Source organism: Trichosurus vulpecula, chromosome 5, assembly GCF_011100635.1.
Source record: "Trichosurus vulpecula isolate mTriVul1 chromosome 5, mTriVul1.pri, whole genome shotgun sequence".
Lineage (NCBI taxonomy): Eukaryota > Metazoa > Chordata > Mammalia > Diprotodontia > Phalangeridae > Trichosurus > Trichosurus vulpecula.
The window spans coordinates 84,022,614-84,043,507 of NC_050577.1; the positions used below are offsets into that span (position 1 = coordinate 84,022,614).

Below are 20,894 nucleotides of genomic sequence, written 5' to 3' on the forward strand. Positions count from 1 at the left end.
TAAAACTGACAGTCCACATATAGTATATATGAAAACTTTTAGTCAAAATGTCAGATTAATCAAAGCAGTATATTTCCTAATCATTCTGTATAAAACGGAGTTTACTATAGACAATGAAAAATGTGGGATTTTCAGGGGCTCCTATTGTGTAGTATAAACAACTCAAGAAAACAACAATAGGAAACATTACTCATCTTGCACCTTTTTCAAAATTCTAAAGAGAACTTAATAAGCATTAACTAGTTACTTCCTATCAGAACAGCGGATAGTTACATGAGAGTCCCTTTATCAGTCAATAATCAGTCAAGGTGGTGCAGTGCATGCAGTGCCCAGCCTGGTGTCAGGAAAACTCCTCTTTGTGAGTTCACATTCAGCCTCAGACACTTACTAGCTGTGTGATCCTGGGCAAGTCACTTATCCCTGTTTGCCTTAGTTCCTCATCTGTAAAATGAGCCAAGAAAACCCCAAATGGGGTCATAAAGAGTTGGAAGTGACTGAATAACAACAAATATTTATTATGCACCAACTATGTCAGGCACTGAGCTAAAAAGAGCCAAAAGGTATCCCTAGGCACCAAGGACTTCACAATCTAATGGGGGAGATAACAAGCAAACAAATATGTACCAACAAACTATATACAGGAAAAATGAGAAATAATATAAAAAGAGAAGGCATTAGTTCCAGAGCTCCCAGGTCACAGAGAAAATATTGCAAGCAGCCAGAAAGAAGCAATTCAAATATTGTGGAGCTGGAGTCAGGATAACACAAGACTTAGCAGCTTCTACATTAAAGGACTGCAGAAGGCAAAGGGGCTAGGAATACAACCAAGATCACCTACCCAGCAAAACTGAGTGTAAGACATTCAACAAAATATAGTACTTTCTAGCATTTTTGATGAAAAGACCAGAGCTGAATAGAACATTTGACTTTCAAATACAAGAATCATGAGAAGCATAAAAATGTAAACAGGAAAGAGAAATCATAAGGGATTTGATAAGGTTAAACAGTTTACATTACTACATGGGAAGATGATACTTACAACTCCTAAGAAATACTTTCTCATTATTAAGGCAGTTAGAAGTACATAGACAGAGGGCATGGGTAACAATTGAATGTGGTGGAATGATATATAAAAAAATAAAATTAAAGGGTGAGAATGAGGAATGCCTTGGGAGAAGGGGAAAGCAGAGGTAGAATGAAGTAAACTACCTTACATAAAAGAGGTACAAAAGGGAAGGCATCAGAATTGAGAAGGGTTGAGGAAAGGTTTCTTGTAGAAGACAGAATTTTAGTTGGAATTTAAAGGAAGACAAGGAAAGGAGTGGGTGGAGATGAGAGAAAGCATTCCAGGCATGGGGGGGCAGCCAGAGAAAATGATAGGAGCCAAGGGATGAAAGGTCTTCTTTATGGAACAGCCAGGAGACCAGTGCCACTGGATCGAAGAGTATGTGGGGGGGTATAAGATGTAACAAAACTGGAAAAGTAGGATGGGGTTAGGTTATGAAGGGCTTTGAATGATAATCAGAGCATTCTGTATTTGTTCCTGAGTCATGATAGAAAGCCACCAAAGCTTACTAAATAAGAGTGTGACATGATCAGATCTGTGTTTTAGGAAAATCACATTGAAAACTGAGTGGAGGATGGACTGAAGTAGAAAAAATAATGGTCTGCTTATGTCAAGAATTACAGACTAGATGTTACAAAAGATACTACTCAGAAGCAGCTGCACTAATGACTGCTTCTGAGTAATGTCTTTTATAACATCTAGTCTGGGCTTGTATTAAGGAAGACCTGAGTTCAAATCCAGCCTCAGCTACTTCCTAGCTGTGTGACCCTGGTAAGCCACTTAACCTGTTTGTCTCCAATTTTCTTAACTGTAAAATAGATAACAATATCTACCTCCCAGGGCTGCTGTGAGAATCAAATGAGATAATATTCGTAAAAGTTTGATTGATGGCACAGTGCCTGGCACATCGTATATTCCCCTCCCTTCTCTTTACTTTCTACATATCCATAATATATAGCGTTAAAATTTAGGATTAGTAAATTTAGACACAGCAGTTAATCTTGGCTGTACACTTAAAGTTTTTGAGGAAGGAAAACAGCATTGTAAAATATTTTACTTTGGCTTGGGAAAAATCTTTTAACACAGGCATACAGTTATTATAAAAGGAAGGAAAAATTATCCAATTGAGACTGTCATCAGGCTATTACAGTTAAAAAATTTTTAGTTAAAAAAATTTCACTGATTGTAAAGATGACACAGAGTAAAAGAAGACTTAGTGCTTCAATCATGGTACCCACTTACATTCTTTTTCCATATCTCATATCTCCCTAGTTCTCTGTCCTATTAGCTCCTATTTTACATATTGCTTGTGACTATACATAAAAAAGCCTTCCATCTATTTAAAGCAAAAGTGACCTATTACAGTGATCACTCCGGTGGCAGGGGGGTCTACATTTCCTTGTCAGAATGGAATATGATCGTGCCAAACACTACTGAGGTGAATGGTTCACTTCCTTAACCCTAGGAATATGTGCCTTAAAAAGATCTTAACAACAATCCTATTTGTGGTAATTCTATCTGACCTATCAATAATTCAAAATAATTTTGATAAGTATAATTAGCTAGGTCTTTTGTTAACATAAAAATTATTTTCTTTAATATAGTTAAGGATACAGTGTTGAGTTATATTTTTGGACGCTATAATTCCCAAATGGACACCATAACATCATTTTCTCAAGGGGAAAGATGAAAAACACAAAAAAATAAATCAAGGCGAAAGATGACAAAACTTGGAGTTGATTGTCTTTGATTTAGATTATTTATACAATATCTAAATAACAATGTTTCTTAAATAATTTTTAGTTTTTTAGTCAATAAATTTTGTTTAAAAAACAAGCATTCAAACAGGTTACCAGGCAAGTGATTAAATGATTAGCTAAGGATTATTTTTTTATTCTTCAACTGATAAATGCCAAAGAATAAGAACAGGCAGTTTTCAAATGAAGAAATCAATGCCATCTACAGTCATGTGAAAAAAATGCTCTAAATCACTATTGACTAGAGAAATGCAAATTAAAACAACTCTGAGGTACCACTTCACACCTATTACATTGGCTAATATGACAGAAAAGGAAAACAATAAATGTTGGAGGAGATGTGGGGAAATTGGGACATTAATGCACTGCTGGTAGCATTGTGAACTGATCCAACCATTCTGGAGAGCAATTTGGAACTATGCCCAAAGGGCTATAAAACTGGGCATACTCTGATCCAGCAACTCCGCTACTACATCTGTATCCCAAAGAGATTTTAAAAGTGGGGGGAAGGGAAAAGGACCTATATGTACAAAAATATTTATAGCAGATCTTTTTGTAGAAACAAAGAATTGGAAATTGGAGGGATGACCACCAACTGGAGAATGACTGAACAAGTTGTGGCATATGATTGTAATGGAATATTAATGTGCTATAAGAAATGATGAGAGACAAACTTCAGAAAAATCTGGAAAGACTTACATGAACTTCTGGAAAGTGAACTGAGCAGAACCAGAAGAACTTTCTACATAGTAATAGCAATACTGTATGATGACCAACTTTGAATGGCTTCGCTGTTGCCAACAATACAACGATCCAAGATAATTCCAAAGGACTCATGATGAAAAATGCTACCCACCTCCAGAAAAAGAATTGATGGAGTCTGAATATAGACTGAAGCATACTATTTTTCACTTTCTGTATTTTTGGGGTGTTTTTTCCTTTGGGTCTGTGTCTTCTTTCACAACATGACTAAAATGACAATGTTTTGCATGACTGAACATGCAAAACCTATGTCAGCTTGCTTACTGTCTCAGGATGAGGGGAGGCAAGCGAGAGAGACAGAAAGTTTGGAACTCAATTTTTTTTAGATGAATGTAAAAAATTGTCTTTATATGTAACCAGGGAAAAAATAAAATATTATTTAAAAAAAACAATTCATGTTACTTTTCAAACTCCTAGGAAAAAACTGTCTACATTCATTGTCTTTACTTCTTCACATTCTAAGACATAGTTTGTAAGCAGATTTGACTGAACACTGGTAAATAAGTTAAATTTCAAAATATATATTACATACAGTATACATACACACATAAATTATAGTAATAGTATAATAGTATAATGATATTATGTGTAGATATGTGTATGTGCATACATGTACATACATATACATTATATGTAATATATATTTATAAATGTACACCATTTCTTGAAAACAAGAGACTACTGACCAGTAGAAAATGTCGCTGTCCTAAATGTCCAAACACAATCTTTTAATTTCACATAGTGATGCATCCTGGAGTCCTCTCGTAGATCCCACAAAACTACTGAGCCATGGATTGTTCCAGCAAATAGTAAAATTGCTTTAAAAGGGCTAAAACAGCAGCACATGACCTTTCAAGAAAGCCAAGAAAAGAAACTCCAATAACTGAACTGTCCTAAGACCACAATTACAAAGCAAATATAATCCTTGTTTTTTGCAGAGCTGCAGAAACTTCTCTTCCTATTCAATTGACTCATTTAACCTCCCTTTCCCCACCATTTTATTTATAATAAGTACCTGTATTGTAGAATATATTTTTGATCATTGACAACCAATTACTAAAGAAATTATTCTTCTCCACACCCTTAGGCAGGAGCTCTAGGTTGGAAGAAAAGGGACAGAAGGAGCAAAATAATTTTAAAATTTCCCTGTTCTCAACCCAGACCTTGAGAAACAGAATGCCCTTCAAAACCTGTCCCCCTACTTTTCTAATCTTCTTACAACTTATATTTCCACCCCCTTCCATACTCTGCAAACTAGTGACACTGGCCTCCTTGCTATTCTTTGCAGAAGACTCTTTATCTTCCAACTCTAGACATTTTCAATGGTTATTTCCCAAGCCTAGAATGCTCTCCATCCTCATCTCTGCCTCCTGGCATCTCTGGCTTCCTCTAAGTTCCAGCTAAATTCTCACCTTCTAAGGAAAACTTTCCTGGTCCCTTTAATTTTAATTCTTAATGATCTTCTCTGTTGATTAACTCCAGTTTAGCCTATATGTGGTTTGTTTATACATAGCTGTTTGTATGTGGTCTCCCCATTAGACTGTGAGCCTGTTCAGAGCAGGGACTGCCTTTTGCCTTTCTTAGTATTTTCAGCAACTGCTACAATGTCTAGCACACAGTAGGTGCTTAATAAATGTTTCTTGACTGACTGACTCTTGAAAAGTATGTCTTAAACTGTATCCTGAGGCTCTCTAAAGCAAATCTCTATCAAGAAGTGGGCAAAAAATTCTTAAGATAATCATCTTCACAAGGGAAAATCCTCAGCCCTCTTAATTGTAATAGTAGCAGAAACACTCTAGTTGTTTTTTATATTTCCAAAAGGTCTAAAGATATTAACAATATACAGAGTAGCCATAATCCAAACCAAATAAGAGAATAAAATAGAAGGCTGTAAGACCACAGTCAGTCTGAAAAATGTTCTTCTCAAGCTCAAAGCTTAACCTTTCCAAATAATCTTTCTTGATCATAGGAACTCCATTCAGACAATCACTTCTTCCAGTAATAGAACAAAGTGGGTTTTCCTAAGTCAAACCATTGAGTAGAAGGACCGTCATTCTACTTCATAATAAGCTGACGAAGCAGACAACCAGTGGGACACTGAAAATCATCTTTTATACCTTAGTGCCTAACAAAAAAATGTAAACTTTTCCTCACACTCTCTTCTCCCTTTTTAAAATATTCTCTGAAGTTCTTTATTCCCATGATTTTTTTCTTTCTTTTCCGCTCCCCTTTCTTGTCAATCCACATCTGAATCAACAAATTACAAAGCCCTCCACCCCCCGTCCTTTTGGCCAATAAGTACATAGTTTCCAGACTGAAAAGATCAGCTTTTAACTGTACCTTTGATTCACAGATTAAAACTTTCTGAGGGCTGGAAGGCTGCCAAATATCCCATACACAGAGAATATATCTTTTATCCAGTATATCAGAGAACGGCTTTTCAGGTAACTCATGAACAGAAACTAAAGTCTGTCTCTGAATTTGAGAAACATGTAAAGAGGACACTTTTCGATCTAGGGAAGAAATGAAGGAAAAATTTCATTCAAGTGAAAAGTAAGTTACAAATCTCTATTAAATCAAAGCTAACTTAAAATATCAAAATGGTGAAAAGTTTAATGTTCATAATGTAATTGTGGCTGTTTAAGTATGGCTGAATAACCCATTATGGGTTTTTTCTATGATGTTCAATCCAAATCAATTCAATAAACATCAATTAAGCCATTAACTATATGCATAGTGGTAGGCACTAGGAATAAAAAGAGCAAACCAAAATAATCCTTAAGCACAAGGCACTGACTCCATTCAAACAGGTTTGATCATGAAATAAAACTTTTGATAAGTGATTATCCACTATTTAATAGAACTATCATTTCAGCTGGCCTGAAATTTTGTTCAAAAAGAGAAACTTCATTAGGTATAAGTTGCTCCAAATCAGGCAAGTTTCTGACACTGCCATTTCCCAAAAATACATGGATAAGCCATTGTGTGGGATACTATGCTTTCACAGACTCTTAGTGTACTAGAACTGGAAGAGATCTCAAGTGACACCAAAGATCGTGTAGTATGATGTGGTACATGTCGTACAAAAGGAGTACATGAGGAAGAGTCAGATGTGGGCTCTAATGTTGTACCTGCTCTGAATTATCTCTATAGCAACAGGCACTTCATTTCACACCTTAGTCTCAGTTTCCTAATCTGTAAAATGAGAAGATTGTTTCAGATGATCCCCAATCTAATAATTCTACAAATTTCCCTCTAGAATTAGGGCTTTCCTAAGGCATTTCTTCTGTTTGTGAACATCAATTCTGTATAATAATAAAAAAATTCACATTTATATTTTGCACATGCCTAAACTACTTAATAAGTATTTTATCTAATCTAATTAATACAGCACTTTACATTTGAATATTATATTGTTATAAATAAGTTTTACATGTTTTGTAGTAGTAATTTGGCACACTGCTAGCAACTGTTACAGGTCTAGGTTTCATAAATATATAGAAGGCTATAGAAAATCAGTACTTCAAAGACTTTCACTTGAATCTGGAGCTGGTGACCAATTCTGCCTACAAAAGGACATTCTTGATTCAGAGAATCATAAAATCTCAAGTGATATAAAAGACCTTAAAGATAATCTACCCTTATTTCCAAGATAACCTACCCCTGTTTCCTACTGAGTATCTGCATTCAGTGTCCTCTGTAACTTTCCTAAGAGGTAGGTGTTAGTCTTTGCTTGAAAATGACAGGCTTTCGGTAAATTGTTACCTTACCTCTGGGACAGTTGTAATTGTTATGAAAAATCTTCCTCATACTGAGCAAAAATCTACCTTTCATCAGTTGTTATTAGTTCTACCTTCTGGAGCTATCCAGTATAAACTGAATCCCTTTTTCCACATTATAGCCTTTCAAATACTTGAAAACAGCTATCAAATGTCCCTCTCTGGCACCTCTCAAGTCATCTGTTCTCTAAAGTCAATGTCCTCAGTTCCTAAACCATTCATCACTAACTGATCATATCTCTTAAGGCTTTTAGATGAACACCACATAATAAAGCCTTACTTTGTAGAAATGGTAGGTTAGTGTTCATCTGGGCACAGCTTTCACTAATATTAAGGGCATTTTCTTGAGACCTGAGATTCCAATTGGGTTCAGTTGCAGCACGATCTTCCTCAAGTAACACAGCAATCACCTGTCCAACACAAAGAATTATGCTTTAAATATGGAATTTTCACATTTGTTGACTTTTGATGGAAAATTATTTTGCTTTTTTCCACCCTGAAAATTTGTTGGTTAAAATCATATTTCAAAAGTTATGTCAGTCCAATTATTTAAAAAGTTAATTTTCTACTTTTCTGGAGAGTAGCTGAAGATGATTTAAAATGAGTGTAATATTATAACAACCTTTATAGGCTATTTAAATTATTTTGTTACAGGAGAATTTGTTGTAAATAACACAGCATTTGCTTTGTACCACTCTAATGCACTTGGCTTGTATTGTCATATATTATCACAGTGATCAGCCTATGTGACTTATCTTCCTACTTCACTGTTAGCTCCATTAAGAGCAGGAATCGTCTTACTCCAACTGAATATTGTCCCCAATGCCTAACACAGGGCTCTGAATGTAGCACATAGCCAATATTTGTTGAATTTGATTCAATTGCTAAAAATAATATATCTAGTCTAAAAAAGCTGGAGAAGAAACAGGGTCCTGTTTGCTCCAAAGTGAACTGGAAGGTGAAAAAAATATGTCGTGCACCCTCTGTAATTCATATCTGAATATGACAAGTGCTATATTTTTACATCAATGTTTCAGAGGTATTTAAACATATCCAGGTATCATTTAAACAGAAAAATTGAGATGTTATGATAAGATATAATTAATCAGGAGTCATTCTACAATAGAACATTTGCCTCCATGGATCATATGCACTGAGAAATGACCTCTTCAAACCTCCCAGAGCACTTAAGGTCTCCCACTGCATTCTGGGCCATCTCCAGGCATCCTGATAGATATCTGGCCACTGGACCCAGATGGCTCTGGAGGAGACAGTGAGGCTGGTGACTTTGCACAGCCCTCCCTCACTCAAATCCAAGTTATATCATCATCTCCCTGATGTCATGGTCCTCTCTGAGAACAAAGGACAAACCACACACAATTCACCAGAAAGTGATGGGCCCAGTTGCTGTGATCTAAGTTTTTTCAATGTTAAGCTTCAAGCCAGCTTTTATACTCTCCTCTTTCACCCTAATCAAGAGGCTTCTTAATTCTTCCTCACTTTCTGCCATCAGAATGGTAACATCTGCATCAATGAGATTATTGATATTTCTCATGGCAACTTTAATTCCAGCTTTTGATTCATCCAGCCTGGCATCTCTCATGATGTGCTCTGCATATAAGTTAAATAAGGTGACAATTATACAGCCTTCTTGAAAGCCTTTCTAATCTTAAACCAGTCAGTTGTTCCACATTCAGTTCTAACTGTTGCTTCTTGACTGGCATACAGGTTTCTCAAAAGACAAGCAAAATGATCTGGTATTCCCATCTCTGAAGATTTGCTACATTTTCTTGTGACCCACACAGTCAAAGGCTTTAGTGTAGTCAATGAAGCAGAAGTAGAAGTTTTTTTCTGGAAATCCCTTGCTTTCTCCATATCCAGTGAATGTTGGCAATTTGAGCTCTAGTTCCCCTGCCTCTTTGAAAACCAGCCTATGTTTCTGGTAATTCTCTTTTCACATATTGCTGAAGCCTAGCTTATAGAATCTTAAGAATAACCTTGGGGCAGCTAGATGGCACAGTGAGTAGAGTACCAGCTAGCTCTGTGACCTTGGGCAAGTCACTTAACCCCAATTGCCCTGCCTTCCCCCCTCAAAAAAAAAGAAAAAAAAAGAATAACCTTGCTGGCATAATAAACAAGTGCAATTGTTTGGTAATTTGAACATTCTTTGGCGTTGCCCTTCTTTAGGACTGGGATATTAAACCGATCTTTTCCAATCCAGTGGCCACTGTTACATTTTTCAAATTTGCTGGTATCCTGAGTACAGCACTTTAAAAGCATCATCTTTTAAAATTTTAACTAGCAATGCTTCCTAAGGTCCACTTGACTTCCTTCTCCAGGATATCTGGCTCTAGATCAGTAACCACACCATCATGGTTACCAGTGACGTTAAGATCTTTCTTGTATAGTTCTATATATTCTTGTCACCTCTTCTTTTTTAAATAATACTTTATTTTCCCCAATTACATGTAAAGACACTTTTTTACACTCATTTAAAATTTTTTTTGAGTTCTAAATTCTCTCCCTCCTCTTTCCTCTCCCTTAGACAATAAGCAATTTGATATAGGTTATACATGTACAATCATGCAAAGCATCTTTCCATATTGGTCATGTTATGAAAGAAGACATAAACCAAAAGAAAAAATACCCACAAGAAAAATAAAGAAAGTGAAAAATAGCATGTATGCTTTGATCTGCAATCAGACTTCATCAATTCTTTCTCTGGATGTAGACAGCATTTTTCATTATGAGTCCTTTGGAATTTGCCACCTCTTCTTAGTCTCTTCTCCTTCCACTAAGTCCCTACCACATTTGTCTTTTATTATGCCCATTTTTGCATGAAATGTTCCCTTGGTATCTCTAATTTTGTTGAAGAGATCTCTTGTCTTTCCCATTCTATTGTTTTCTTCTATTTGTTTGCATTACTCATTTAAGAAAACCTTTTTATCTCTCCTTGCTATTCTCTGGAATTCTGCATTCAGTTGGGTATGTCTTTCCCTTTCTCCTTTGTCCTTTCTCCTTTCCCTTTCACTTTCTTTCCTCAGCTATTTGTAAGGCCTCATCAGATAGCCATTTTACTTTTTTGCTCTTCTTTTTCTTTGGGATTTTTTTATGACCTAAATAAAATTCCTTATGAATATGAAGTGGAAGTGATGAATAGATTTAAGGGATTAGATCTGCTGGATAGAGTACCTGAAGAACTACGGATAGAGCCTTACAATATTGTACAGGATGCAATGACAAAAACATCCCAAAGAAAAAAAATGAAGAAATGGAAGCAGTGTCAGATTTTATATTCTTGGGTTCGAAGACCACTGCAGAGGGCAACTATAACCATGAAATTAAAAGACTTTTGCTCCTTGGAAATGGCAGATCTGGACAGCATACTAAAAAGCAGAGACATCACCTTGCTGACAGAGGCCTAGATAGGCAAAGATTTGATTCTTCTGGTGGTTATATATGGCTATAAGAGTTGGACTATTAAGAAAAGTTGAGTGCTGCAGAATAGATGCTTTCAAACTGCGGTGCTAGAGAAGACTTCTGAGAGTCCTTTGGACAGCAAGGAGATCAAATCAGTGAATATTTGAAGAAATCAATTCAGACTACTTATTGGAAGGACAGATACTGAAGCTTAAATATTCTGGCCATATAATGAAAAGACAAACTCACTGAAAAAGACTCTGATGTTGGGAAAGACTAAATGCAAAAGGAGAAGGATAAGATGAATAGATGGTGTCATGGAAGCAATGAACATGAGCTTGAACAGACTTTGACAGATAGTGGAGAACAGAGGGTTCTGTTGTGCTGTGATCCATGGCATCATGAAGAGTCAGACACAACTGAACAATAACAAAAATGATATACAAACTGATGGATTTCCCCATTTTCTTCAAGTTAAGTCTAAATTTTGTAATAAAAAGTTCATGATCTGAACCACAGTTAGTACCAGGTTTTGTTTTAACTGACTACACAGAGCTTTTCCCCCTTTGGCTAAATGGTATATAATCAATCTGATTTTGATACTGACCATCTGGTGATATCCATGTATAGAATTGCCTTTTGGGTTGTTGAAAAAGAGTGTTTGCTATGACCAGCGAGTTATCATGACAAAACTCTCTTAGTTTCAGCCCTGCTTCATTCTGCATTGCAAGGCCAAACTTGCCTATTATTCCAATTATCTTTTGCTTTCCTACTTTAGCATTCTCACTCTATGATGAATGTGACATCTTTTTTTAAGGGTACTTCTAGAAGACATTGTAGGTCTTCACAGAACTGATCAACTTTGGCCTCTTTGGCATGGTTGGAACACAGACTTGTACTACTGTGATGTTGAATGGTTTGCTTGGATTCAAACACATATTCCTCACTGAGTGGTGCCCTCTAAAAATTATATCACAGGTAGAAAGAGATAAGGTGGATGGGCAGAGTGGGACCAGATTATGAAGGCCTTGAAAGCTAAGCAGAGAACTAAGGTGGTAGATAATGGGGCCCTACTAATAAATTCTTATGCTAGGAAGTATCATAATTAAAACAATCTGCTTTACTGCTACACCATAAAAACCCCTGGGCCTTCCTATGTGACCTACAGATCAAACCTCCCATATGTGTTTTCTCCCCCATTAGCACATTAGCTCCTGAAAAGGCGCTTTCCTAAAGCTAAGCCTGGCTTGCCTAATTATATCCCCAGTGCTTTGCATATAGTAAGTGTAATTAACATTTTTCATTCATTCAATGCTTTAGGAATATTAATCTGGCAACAATACGCAGAATGGATTGGCAAAGAAAAACCTCAGAATCCAAAAGTCTTGTTAGAAGACTGATTCAAAAACCTAGAAAGACTTATATGAACTGATGCTGAGTGACAGGAGCAGAACCAGGAGAACATTGCACACAGCTACAGCTACATTGTGTGATGACTATGATAGATTTGGCCCTTCTCAGCAATGCAAGGTTCTAAGGCAACTCCAAAAGACTCATGATGGAAAATGCTATCCGCATCCAGAGAAAGAATTACAGAGTCTGAATGCAGATCAAAGCATACTATTCCCCCTCTTTTTTGTTTTGTTTCTTCTTTCTCATAGTTCATTCCATTGGTTATAATTCTTCTTTGCAACATGACTAATATGAAAATATGTTTAATGTGAATGTATCTGGAAAGCCTATATCGAACTGCATGCCGTCTTGGCAAGGGGGGATGAGGGAAGGGAGGGAAAGGGAGAAAATTTGGAACTCAAAAGCTTGTGGAACTGAATGTTGTAAACTAAAAACAAATTAACAAATTAAAAATTAAAAAAAAGACTGATTTGGTAATTTAATTGAGAAGTGGTAAGTGCAAAGGAAAGGATGAATCTGAGATATATCTGGGAAAAAAACTGATTCGATTTAGTGATGGAATGGATGTAGGAAGTAAAGAACAAAGCGATAAGACAAAATACTCTATCTCCAACATGACCTATTATGTTTTTACCTTGTCACCTACACGTTTCTCCTTCAATATTCTACAATAACCCATCTGAACTCTTTTGCTCACCCAAGTCTCAATTTCATTCTCTCCCTGACCTCCCCAAGGAGCTAAACAGGACCTGGTATAAACCAAAAAACACATATCAAAACATGTAAAATCTTCAAAATGAACATACAGTAAAATGCTTCATGACAATCGTGCTAGATCATTGAAGTAATCGTGTTCTATTAGTGGTTACTTCATTTTGTGTGGTTAGATTTGGTAGAAGATTTCACCATCATTTATCCAAATCCCCATGACTACAAAGCATGAAATAAAGTCTTACTGTCTTATTTTTGTTTCATTGCTATGTTTACTTGCTACGAATAATGCACCATGCTATATGTATGCCTGTCTAACACTTTTGTCTATATTAACTTCAGAACATACAAAACAAATAACCAAAGATTGTATCTTTGCCATTTTACTTTTTTTGTAAACAACATACAAAACGTAAAGAGTAATTTGAAGTGTCGTGTATACATAAATACTTAATATATGCTATCCTGATCATCATTTTGATTATGGTTTGTTTTAGGCAACACAAATAGCTCAGGTATTTAAACCTTCCCCATACATTATAGGTATAAGCATTTGTAGAACATTGACTATACCTGACAAGCAGCCCGGAGAAAATTAGCTAACCTTGGGGTGTCAATCTTTGTTACATATGTACCATCAGACATGTCTCTGTTGTTTTTAGTACCTGAAAAAAGATATTAGGATATGCTAATTATTATTGCAGTTATTATAATAACTATTTTTACTATACCACAAAATGATAAGAACAGAATCTGTAAGAGGCATGTTGTGATTTAAAAGATTTTAGTAACTAAAACTTCCAGCTCAAAGGTGTGTAAAATTTTGGGCAGCTAGGTGGTATAGTGGATAGAGTGCTGGGCCTAGAGTCAACAAGATTCATCTTCCCTAGCTCAAATCTGGCCTTGGACTTTAGGAGCTGTGCAACCTTGGGCAAGTCACTTAACCCTGTTTGCCTCAGTTTCCTCATCTGTCAAATAAGCTGGAAAAAGAAATGGCAAACCACTCCAGTATCTTTGCCAAGAAAAACCCAAATGGGGTCATGAAGAGTCAGACACAACTGAAAATCACTGAACAACCATAAGAAAGTAACTAAAAATATGTTGGGAAATAGGTTATAAATTTCTAAATCCACTAATGACATCCTATGCATATTTTCCCTCAGTTTCTGCAGATGTATTTTTTTAACCAGACCTGTGATTTCATTGGTATAGGCAGCTCCCACGAGGAAACTTCCTCATCAATACAGAACAGAAGTCCCATCTCTGAGACAATTGAATTGCTCAGGGTCACAAAGCCAGAAGATCTCAGGCATGGGGTTTGAACATAGGTCCTCATGACTTTGAAGTTGGTTATCTATCCATTACCCAATGCTGCCTCTCCATATACATACCCCATGCTAATTCTTGCATACATGCCTTTGGTCATGAGTATCATCATCATCATCATCATCATCATCATCATCGTCCACTAAGGTCCTACTCTATCGTTCCATATAGAGATAAGGTAACCATATGGTTGGCATGACAGACTGTACATCTGACATCTGATGAGTAGTCTAGCTAAATTCAAAGAAGCTCATGACCAGAAGGTTATTGGGGGAACTTGTTTGGCCACAGCAACTTGTTAAACCATATACTAAGGCAAAGGGGAGCTGTGATACACACCAGTAAATGGAGTATGAACATATGTGTCAAATTACAGATCCTTGAAGTACTAAAGCATAACACAAAAACAACAATAATAATATAGATGGCATTCATATAGCACTTCACAGCTTACAAAGTCTATTATCTTATTTGATCATCACACAAGACTTGTGGGAGTTAATGCAGATATGATTTACCAATTAGTACAGTAAAGGAATTAGGACAAAGAAAAGTAAAGTGACTTGTCCATCATCACACAGCTACTAAGAGGAAGGACCAAGATTCAAACCCAAATCTCTTGGCTCCAAATTAGGTTCTATTTTGTATGACTGAAAATTGATTTTTTCTAAATTTAATTCTATTTTAAATGTACTAAGAAAGCTAATTATTTAAATGATGCCTATAGTGATTCCTTTTATAAAATAGTTACTGTTAATTTATCTATTTTATAAATTCATGCATTTATCATTATTATTATTATTCATGTGTGTATTAGATTTTAGAAAGTAGGGCTCATCTTTATAAAGGAGGATAGTGATAATTCCTTTCCCTCACAGGGATATGTTGAGGAATTAATAGTGAGTAAGCAATTTCAACTATAACTACATAATAAGAATCAGTACCTAGTATAATGCCAGGAACCCTATGAGCCTTTAATGGATATCGATTGAATTTATTTTAAAATAACACTGAAAATTAAATAATTGACACAAAGGAGTATAGATGTACCCAGTTTATGATTAGGCTATGTTCCAAAAGCTCATTTTTAAACTGGCTTGTGGAAGGCAACATGACAGAGTGTGAAGGGCACTGAGCTATTCTAGTCCCATTTCCTTGACACACTAGCCATATGACCTTGGACAGGTCACAATTTCTCAGAGCCTCAAAATCTCCATCTACAAAATGGATATAATGCCTGGTCTGCTATTTTACATGAGTATGTAATGATAAAATTGGATAACATATGGCCAAGCTCTTTTAAAAGCGACATAAATTTAAGACACACATCTATAGTCATATAAACAAGAAATTAATGATTTTTCATACCCTCCCACTTCTATGCCTTCTATGCATAATATACTCCCAAAAATTTGCATCCTATTGGACTGCATTTTAAATTCATTACAGGAGGTATCTGCTAAGCTTGGAACATCTTCTCTCCCTCATTACCTCTTGAATCCCTACCCAGTTTTTAGACCCCAAGGTAAATGCTACCTTTTTCCATGAAGCAGGCTCCAATTCCCCTGGCAGATAACCACACCTCCCCAATCAAACCTCACATTAGCACTTGTTTTACTACTACTGTACTTATATTTTAATGTTGTATATATTTCAGTCATGTAATTCTTTGTCTTATCTCCAATTCCAGACAGTCTCCAAGCTCTGTGAGGACAAGGACTATTGCCTGAACTAAACACTGCATTTTCTGCAGCAGTTAGTAGGGTGGTCTGAACTTCAGGAATCTTGGACGCTATCAATGTGCATGCTCTTTCTATCAATGCATATCAAGACCCCATGCTGCCTGATAGCTAGTCTTTGGAGTGGCCATAGCCAAAAAATTCATTATCCTGCAGTCAATTTGAGGGTGACTCTCCAGACTAAGCTAAGCCAGTTCTAGACAACAGACATATAGTCTGTCATGGAACCCATGCTTGAATCCTCTTCAGGTCTGCACATTTAAAAATGCTTAACAATATAGTAGATGCTCAAGAAATGTTTGTGGCAGGGAAGGAGGGAACTTGGACTACACAAAAGTGATGTTATAAATAATAAGTTCTGGGACAGCTCACAAAAGTCTATGTAACTTATACTTATACTATTCTTCAAGGATCTGTGATTTCATCAATCTGGGTCCTCCCAAACTCTCCTGTAGCCTAGCATCTATTCAACAGTTGCTATTGCCAAAAAATGTTTGATCCTACAATCAACTCGGTGATTATCTCTCTAAACTTAACAAGCATGGTCCTCAGCAGACATATGGTCCATTACCAAGCTCATACCTGAAGCTTTTGCAGATTTTTAGTAGCTACCAAGAGTTTTTTCTCAGCTGCTTTCTAGAACACAGGGTCACCTACCTAAATGCCATAAATAGGCATAAGAGAAAAATTTGAGTGGAAGATTCAACTCATATTGTACTTAAAATAGTACTAAACAGTTGCTCTGATCCCAGAGTGCTATAAATCCTCTTAGCCTCAAATCCATCAGGAAGAAGCTGAGAAGGCCTTTTGACAGCTGGGACATTTCCTGCGAAAGCCTTGCGAAAGTCCTGGGGTGATTGTAAGTATATACGTACATGTAACATATACCTCGTGGAAGGCCTATACTCTACTTCTATTTAAAAAGGCAGGCCAGGGAAAATGATTATTTACTGGCTCAAACAACAACCCAGAGCATGAAGTCCTTCCTACATGGGCACTGAACATGTAGATCCCAAAATGTCTCAGTGGGCATATATTAATCAAAAAAATATTCTCCAGATAAAAAGTCAACCCTGTGACTCTTCATTCACTTTAAGTACATTGTATGTACCCCATCTCCATGATGGATCATGCCTGAAATTGAGAAGGCACAGTCACAGGAAAGACTCATAGTTGAAAAGATTGTTTATTACAAATGCATAAAAATGCACTGTTAAAACATATTTTGAATGGCCACGTGTACATCACTTAATTGTAGTCATGATATTTCATAAAATTAAAATTTTCAGTTAAAATGAATACATTAAAATAGAAATATGATTTATTTTTTAAAACAACAAGAAACATTTTTCCATACCAGCAATAAAATAACTATCTGAAAGACATACATGGCAGGGGGGGAAGGGACATTAAAAAAAAATGTGACATAACTCAAGGCTTTTACATAACCAAAAAAATTACTTACCTCCCGATACAATGGTACTTTCACCAGGATGCTGGGTCCATACTTCATGGGTTTCTATTTCATCAGTCTGAATGTCTCTTTCAACATTATCTTCATTATACTGAACATATGCCTTAAGTACAAAGATATGCTACAATTATTATTTTAAAGATCATGGTGATTCCTTATATTTGACATGACTAGTATGGATTCTCCCTCCACCCATGCATATGTGGCCCTCCACATCTCAACAGATAGCCTCTGTGATTGCTGTACCAAAAAGCATCCATGCCTGGTTTCCAGTGTTCTGGTGATGAGCCTACCTAAACTTAACAAGGTCAGTCTTCAAATAAGACATACAGACCCATATTAGTATTTACAACAAAGTAGGAACCATTAGTGGTTCTGCTATACTGTGGCTTGGTTTTCAAGAACCCAGGGTGAGATCCTCATATGGCACAGTCTCAAGGCTCTTCACCATCCTAGGTGCCCTTCCTCTGGACAATCAATTTTTCTCTAATTCTAGCTAATCAATTTTTTTTCCTAAAATGTAGCAATAGATAAGAATATGATACTCTACCTGTAATCTGGTCAGGACAGACTAAAATGGTATTACTGTATCCACAGATCAGGACACTCTGTCTCTCTTAAAGCAGCCTAACAGTGTCTTGGCTACCATAGCATTCTGGTGACTCCTAGTATGCGATCTATTAAAACTCCTAGATATTTTTCAGAAACATTGCTCCCTAAGGCATACATGATCCATTCTGTACTTGTGAAGTTGATTTTTAGAACATAACTGTAAGACTTATATTTATCTCCATCAAATTTCATCCAATAATATTAGGGCAGACAAAGTAATCAGGGTCCCTGGGGTTGTTTCCATATCAAAATAAGGCATCCAATGACAACTTAGTTGAAGGAACTGATTTCTGCAAAGCTGATATACAGTGCTTCCTACAGCGCTTAAGAAGCTAGTTTTTTTAAGCAGTGAGGATAGATACAGATACAGACATAGATATAGACATATAGATATAAATATGGATGTAGATATACATACAGATACAGTTATAGATATGGATATGGAGATATAGATATAGATATAGATACAGATGACTTCACACATGTGTGTATATGTTATATGCCTAGCCAAAGTACCTACTAATCATGACAGGGGAAAGAAATCCAGGTAAAATTCCCATAAGCTTTACACATCTGAAAATTTTGTTTTACTCAATTATCAGTCACATTAAGCAAAGTTGTTTCCTAGCTTTAAAATAAAAATTTTATTCTCAAGATTATCTAGAATTTGTGAACATTACTGCTTTAGCAACTCTTTTACCTAAAGCAAAATATGTAATTTTTTGTTATTCTACCAAGTATGTCCCTTAAGAAACCTACCATTTTAGAGTTTGTAAAAATAAGATTAATTTTAAGGTTCAAAAAAAAAGGAGTAAGAAGACTAAATAATTTACTTTCTCAAGATTAAACACTAGGATAATTGTCACTATGTTACAGTTCATACATTTATTTCAATTCAGTTCAGTAGGCATGCATGGTTCTGTTTTTGTATCGGTGCTTTATACAGAGTAGACACTTAATAGTAAAAAATCATTAAATGACAGTCACTCTTTGACCGAAATCCTCCCCTGCTACAGCAGGGGAGCAGAAAATCTGGAAGGTCCTAACAAGCAAGGAAGGCCCCACTGTGGTCCCCGAACTGGACTGACACAAAGCATCTGTCACCCAAAGACTTAGCTGTTTCAAGTGTTCATAATTAGAAGGTCACCTACCAGACAGAGCAGCTCACAAAGAGCCACCTACTAAGGTGCGCGCGCGCACACACACACACACGCGCGCGCGTGTGTGTGTGTGTGTGACAGAGAGAGAGAGAGAGAGAGAGAGAGAGAGAGAGAATGCACATCAGTGGAGGAAGTACCCACATGGATGAAATCATAGCTCCTTTCAAGTTTGAAGACATACTAGAGACTATGGCTAACACAAGAGAAAGAGAACCCATGATTCTTGCCCTCAGAAAGCATAAAATCTAATTGAGAAGATGATAAATACATATATGAGGTAACCGGGGAATTAGGAGACTAATTAGAGATAAAAGGCAGTGGTAAACCATGGAGCATTAGAGGACATGACCTCTGAAGGAGTGACAAGGAAACGTCAGGGTAGGCTTCCATGGAGATGGTAGGATTGAAAGGACAGGGAGAACTGAAATAGGTAGAGAGGAAAGGAAAGGCATCTGAGGGAGGGTGGAATGAACACCTCACATGAAGTACAGCGAAGAAACTGATCTGCCTCAAGCTAAGGACGGTGCTAAATAGTGGGAGATGTTGGATAGGTAGAGGAAGCCCAGACTATGGATGCTCTTGAATTACATTTCATGTACAGTTATTCAGTATAAAGCAATTTGAGATCCTTATGACAGGATGGACACTGTGATGGACACACGGAGCAGGGCATGGCAAAGAGAGCTATGGACTAGAAGTGAGACCCAGGTTTGAGTCCCAGCCCTGCCAGTTACTTGTATATCCTCCACAAGTCATTTTGGTTCTCTGGGTCTCAGTTTCTTTATCTGTAAAATTAGGAAGTTAAAAGTAGAAAACCTCTAAAATCCCAACCAGCTCTAAGTCTATGATTCTATGAAATAAGGTTCCTTTAAGTATTATTACTGTTATTGTTATTTAACTGAAAGCCCAGAGGAGTGTATTCAAAACCAACAGCTATGTTTTACTCTAAATGGACTCTAGAAGAGGAAAAAAACAGAATTGCATTAATCTTAATTAAGAAAGGACAATTGATGACCTAGAACTCTCTCAGCATTTCTAGACAACAGAATCATTTTAGGAGAGGACCAGAAAAAGTGCCTCCATGGAAGTAGCACCTAAAGATCTGTGGTGTTAAAGCGATTAAAGATCTCCCTCACCCATTCAATAAGGCCTTTACTTACACCCTTTACTTACTAGGTGAGAAGCCCCAGACCCACACCTTTTGCTAATTAGGTCACCAGAGGTGTGAAGCCCTCAGGGCCCTAAGGAGAAGACTGTAGTTAGGATTCCCAAGTGGTTGTTTAAGGGAAGGCCCTAGAAGGGGGGAATGTTACAGGGTGACTTGGTTCCTTGCTATAATACTGTGTTATAATTTCCTTGTTGCTACATTGAGGTGGGTTTACTGGTTTTAGAATATTACTGCTATACTGAATTGGGGTTATTGGTCTTGGGGTTGGATCCTCTGGTGTCTAAATAAATGTTATACTTCCTCTGCCTTCTACCTGGAGAGTTTTTTATACTTTGCAATTCCAAACCATACAGGCATGTTCATGGTCATCCTCGAGGTCATGGATCTTGCCTTACTGATATGAGATCCCAGAAAGGTGAAGGAGGGAGTGAACACGAGGTATGAGGGAGAGCCTGTGTAGAGCCAAAAAAGGGAGATATCAAAAATCAATGTTGAGGAAATAGGAAA

The 20,894-nt window shown here is 36.7% G+C and overlaps 1 protein-coding gene and 1 pseudogene across 1 annotated transcript in view; both read right to left on the bottom strand.

Annotated features, from left to right (window-relative positions):
- Positions 1-20,894, bottom strand: part of DYNC2I1 (dynein 2 intermediate chain 1) — a 90,894-nt gene that overhangs the window by 26,958 nt on the left and 43,042 nt on the right. The window contains exons 13-17 of the mRNA XM_036761963.1: positions 17,439-17,550; positions 13,482-13,573; positions 7,645-7,774; positions 5,926-6,098; positions 4,272-4,434 (exon numbers count right to left, since the gene is read on the bottom strand). Of these exons, the coding sequence (XP_036617858.1) occupies positions 4,272-4,434; positions 5,926-6,098; positions 7,645-7,774; positions 13,482-13,573; positions 17,439-17,550 (670 nt within the window). The remainder of the gene's footprint in view (positions 1-4,271; positions 4,435-5,925; positions 6,099-7,644; positions 7,775-13,481; positions 13,574-17,438; positions 17,551-20,894) is intronic.
- On the bottom strand, positions 9,145-10,258 carry LOC118852262 (annotated as a pseudogene).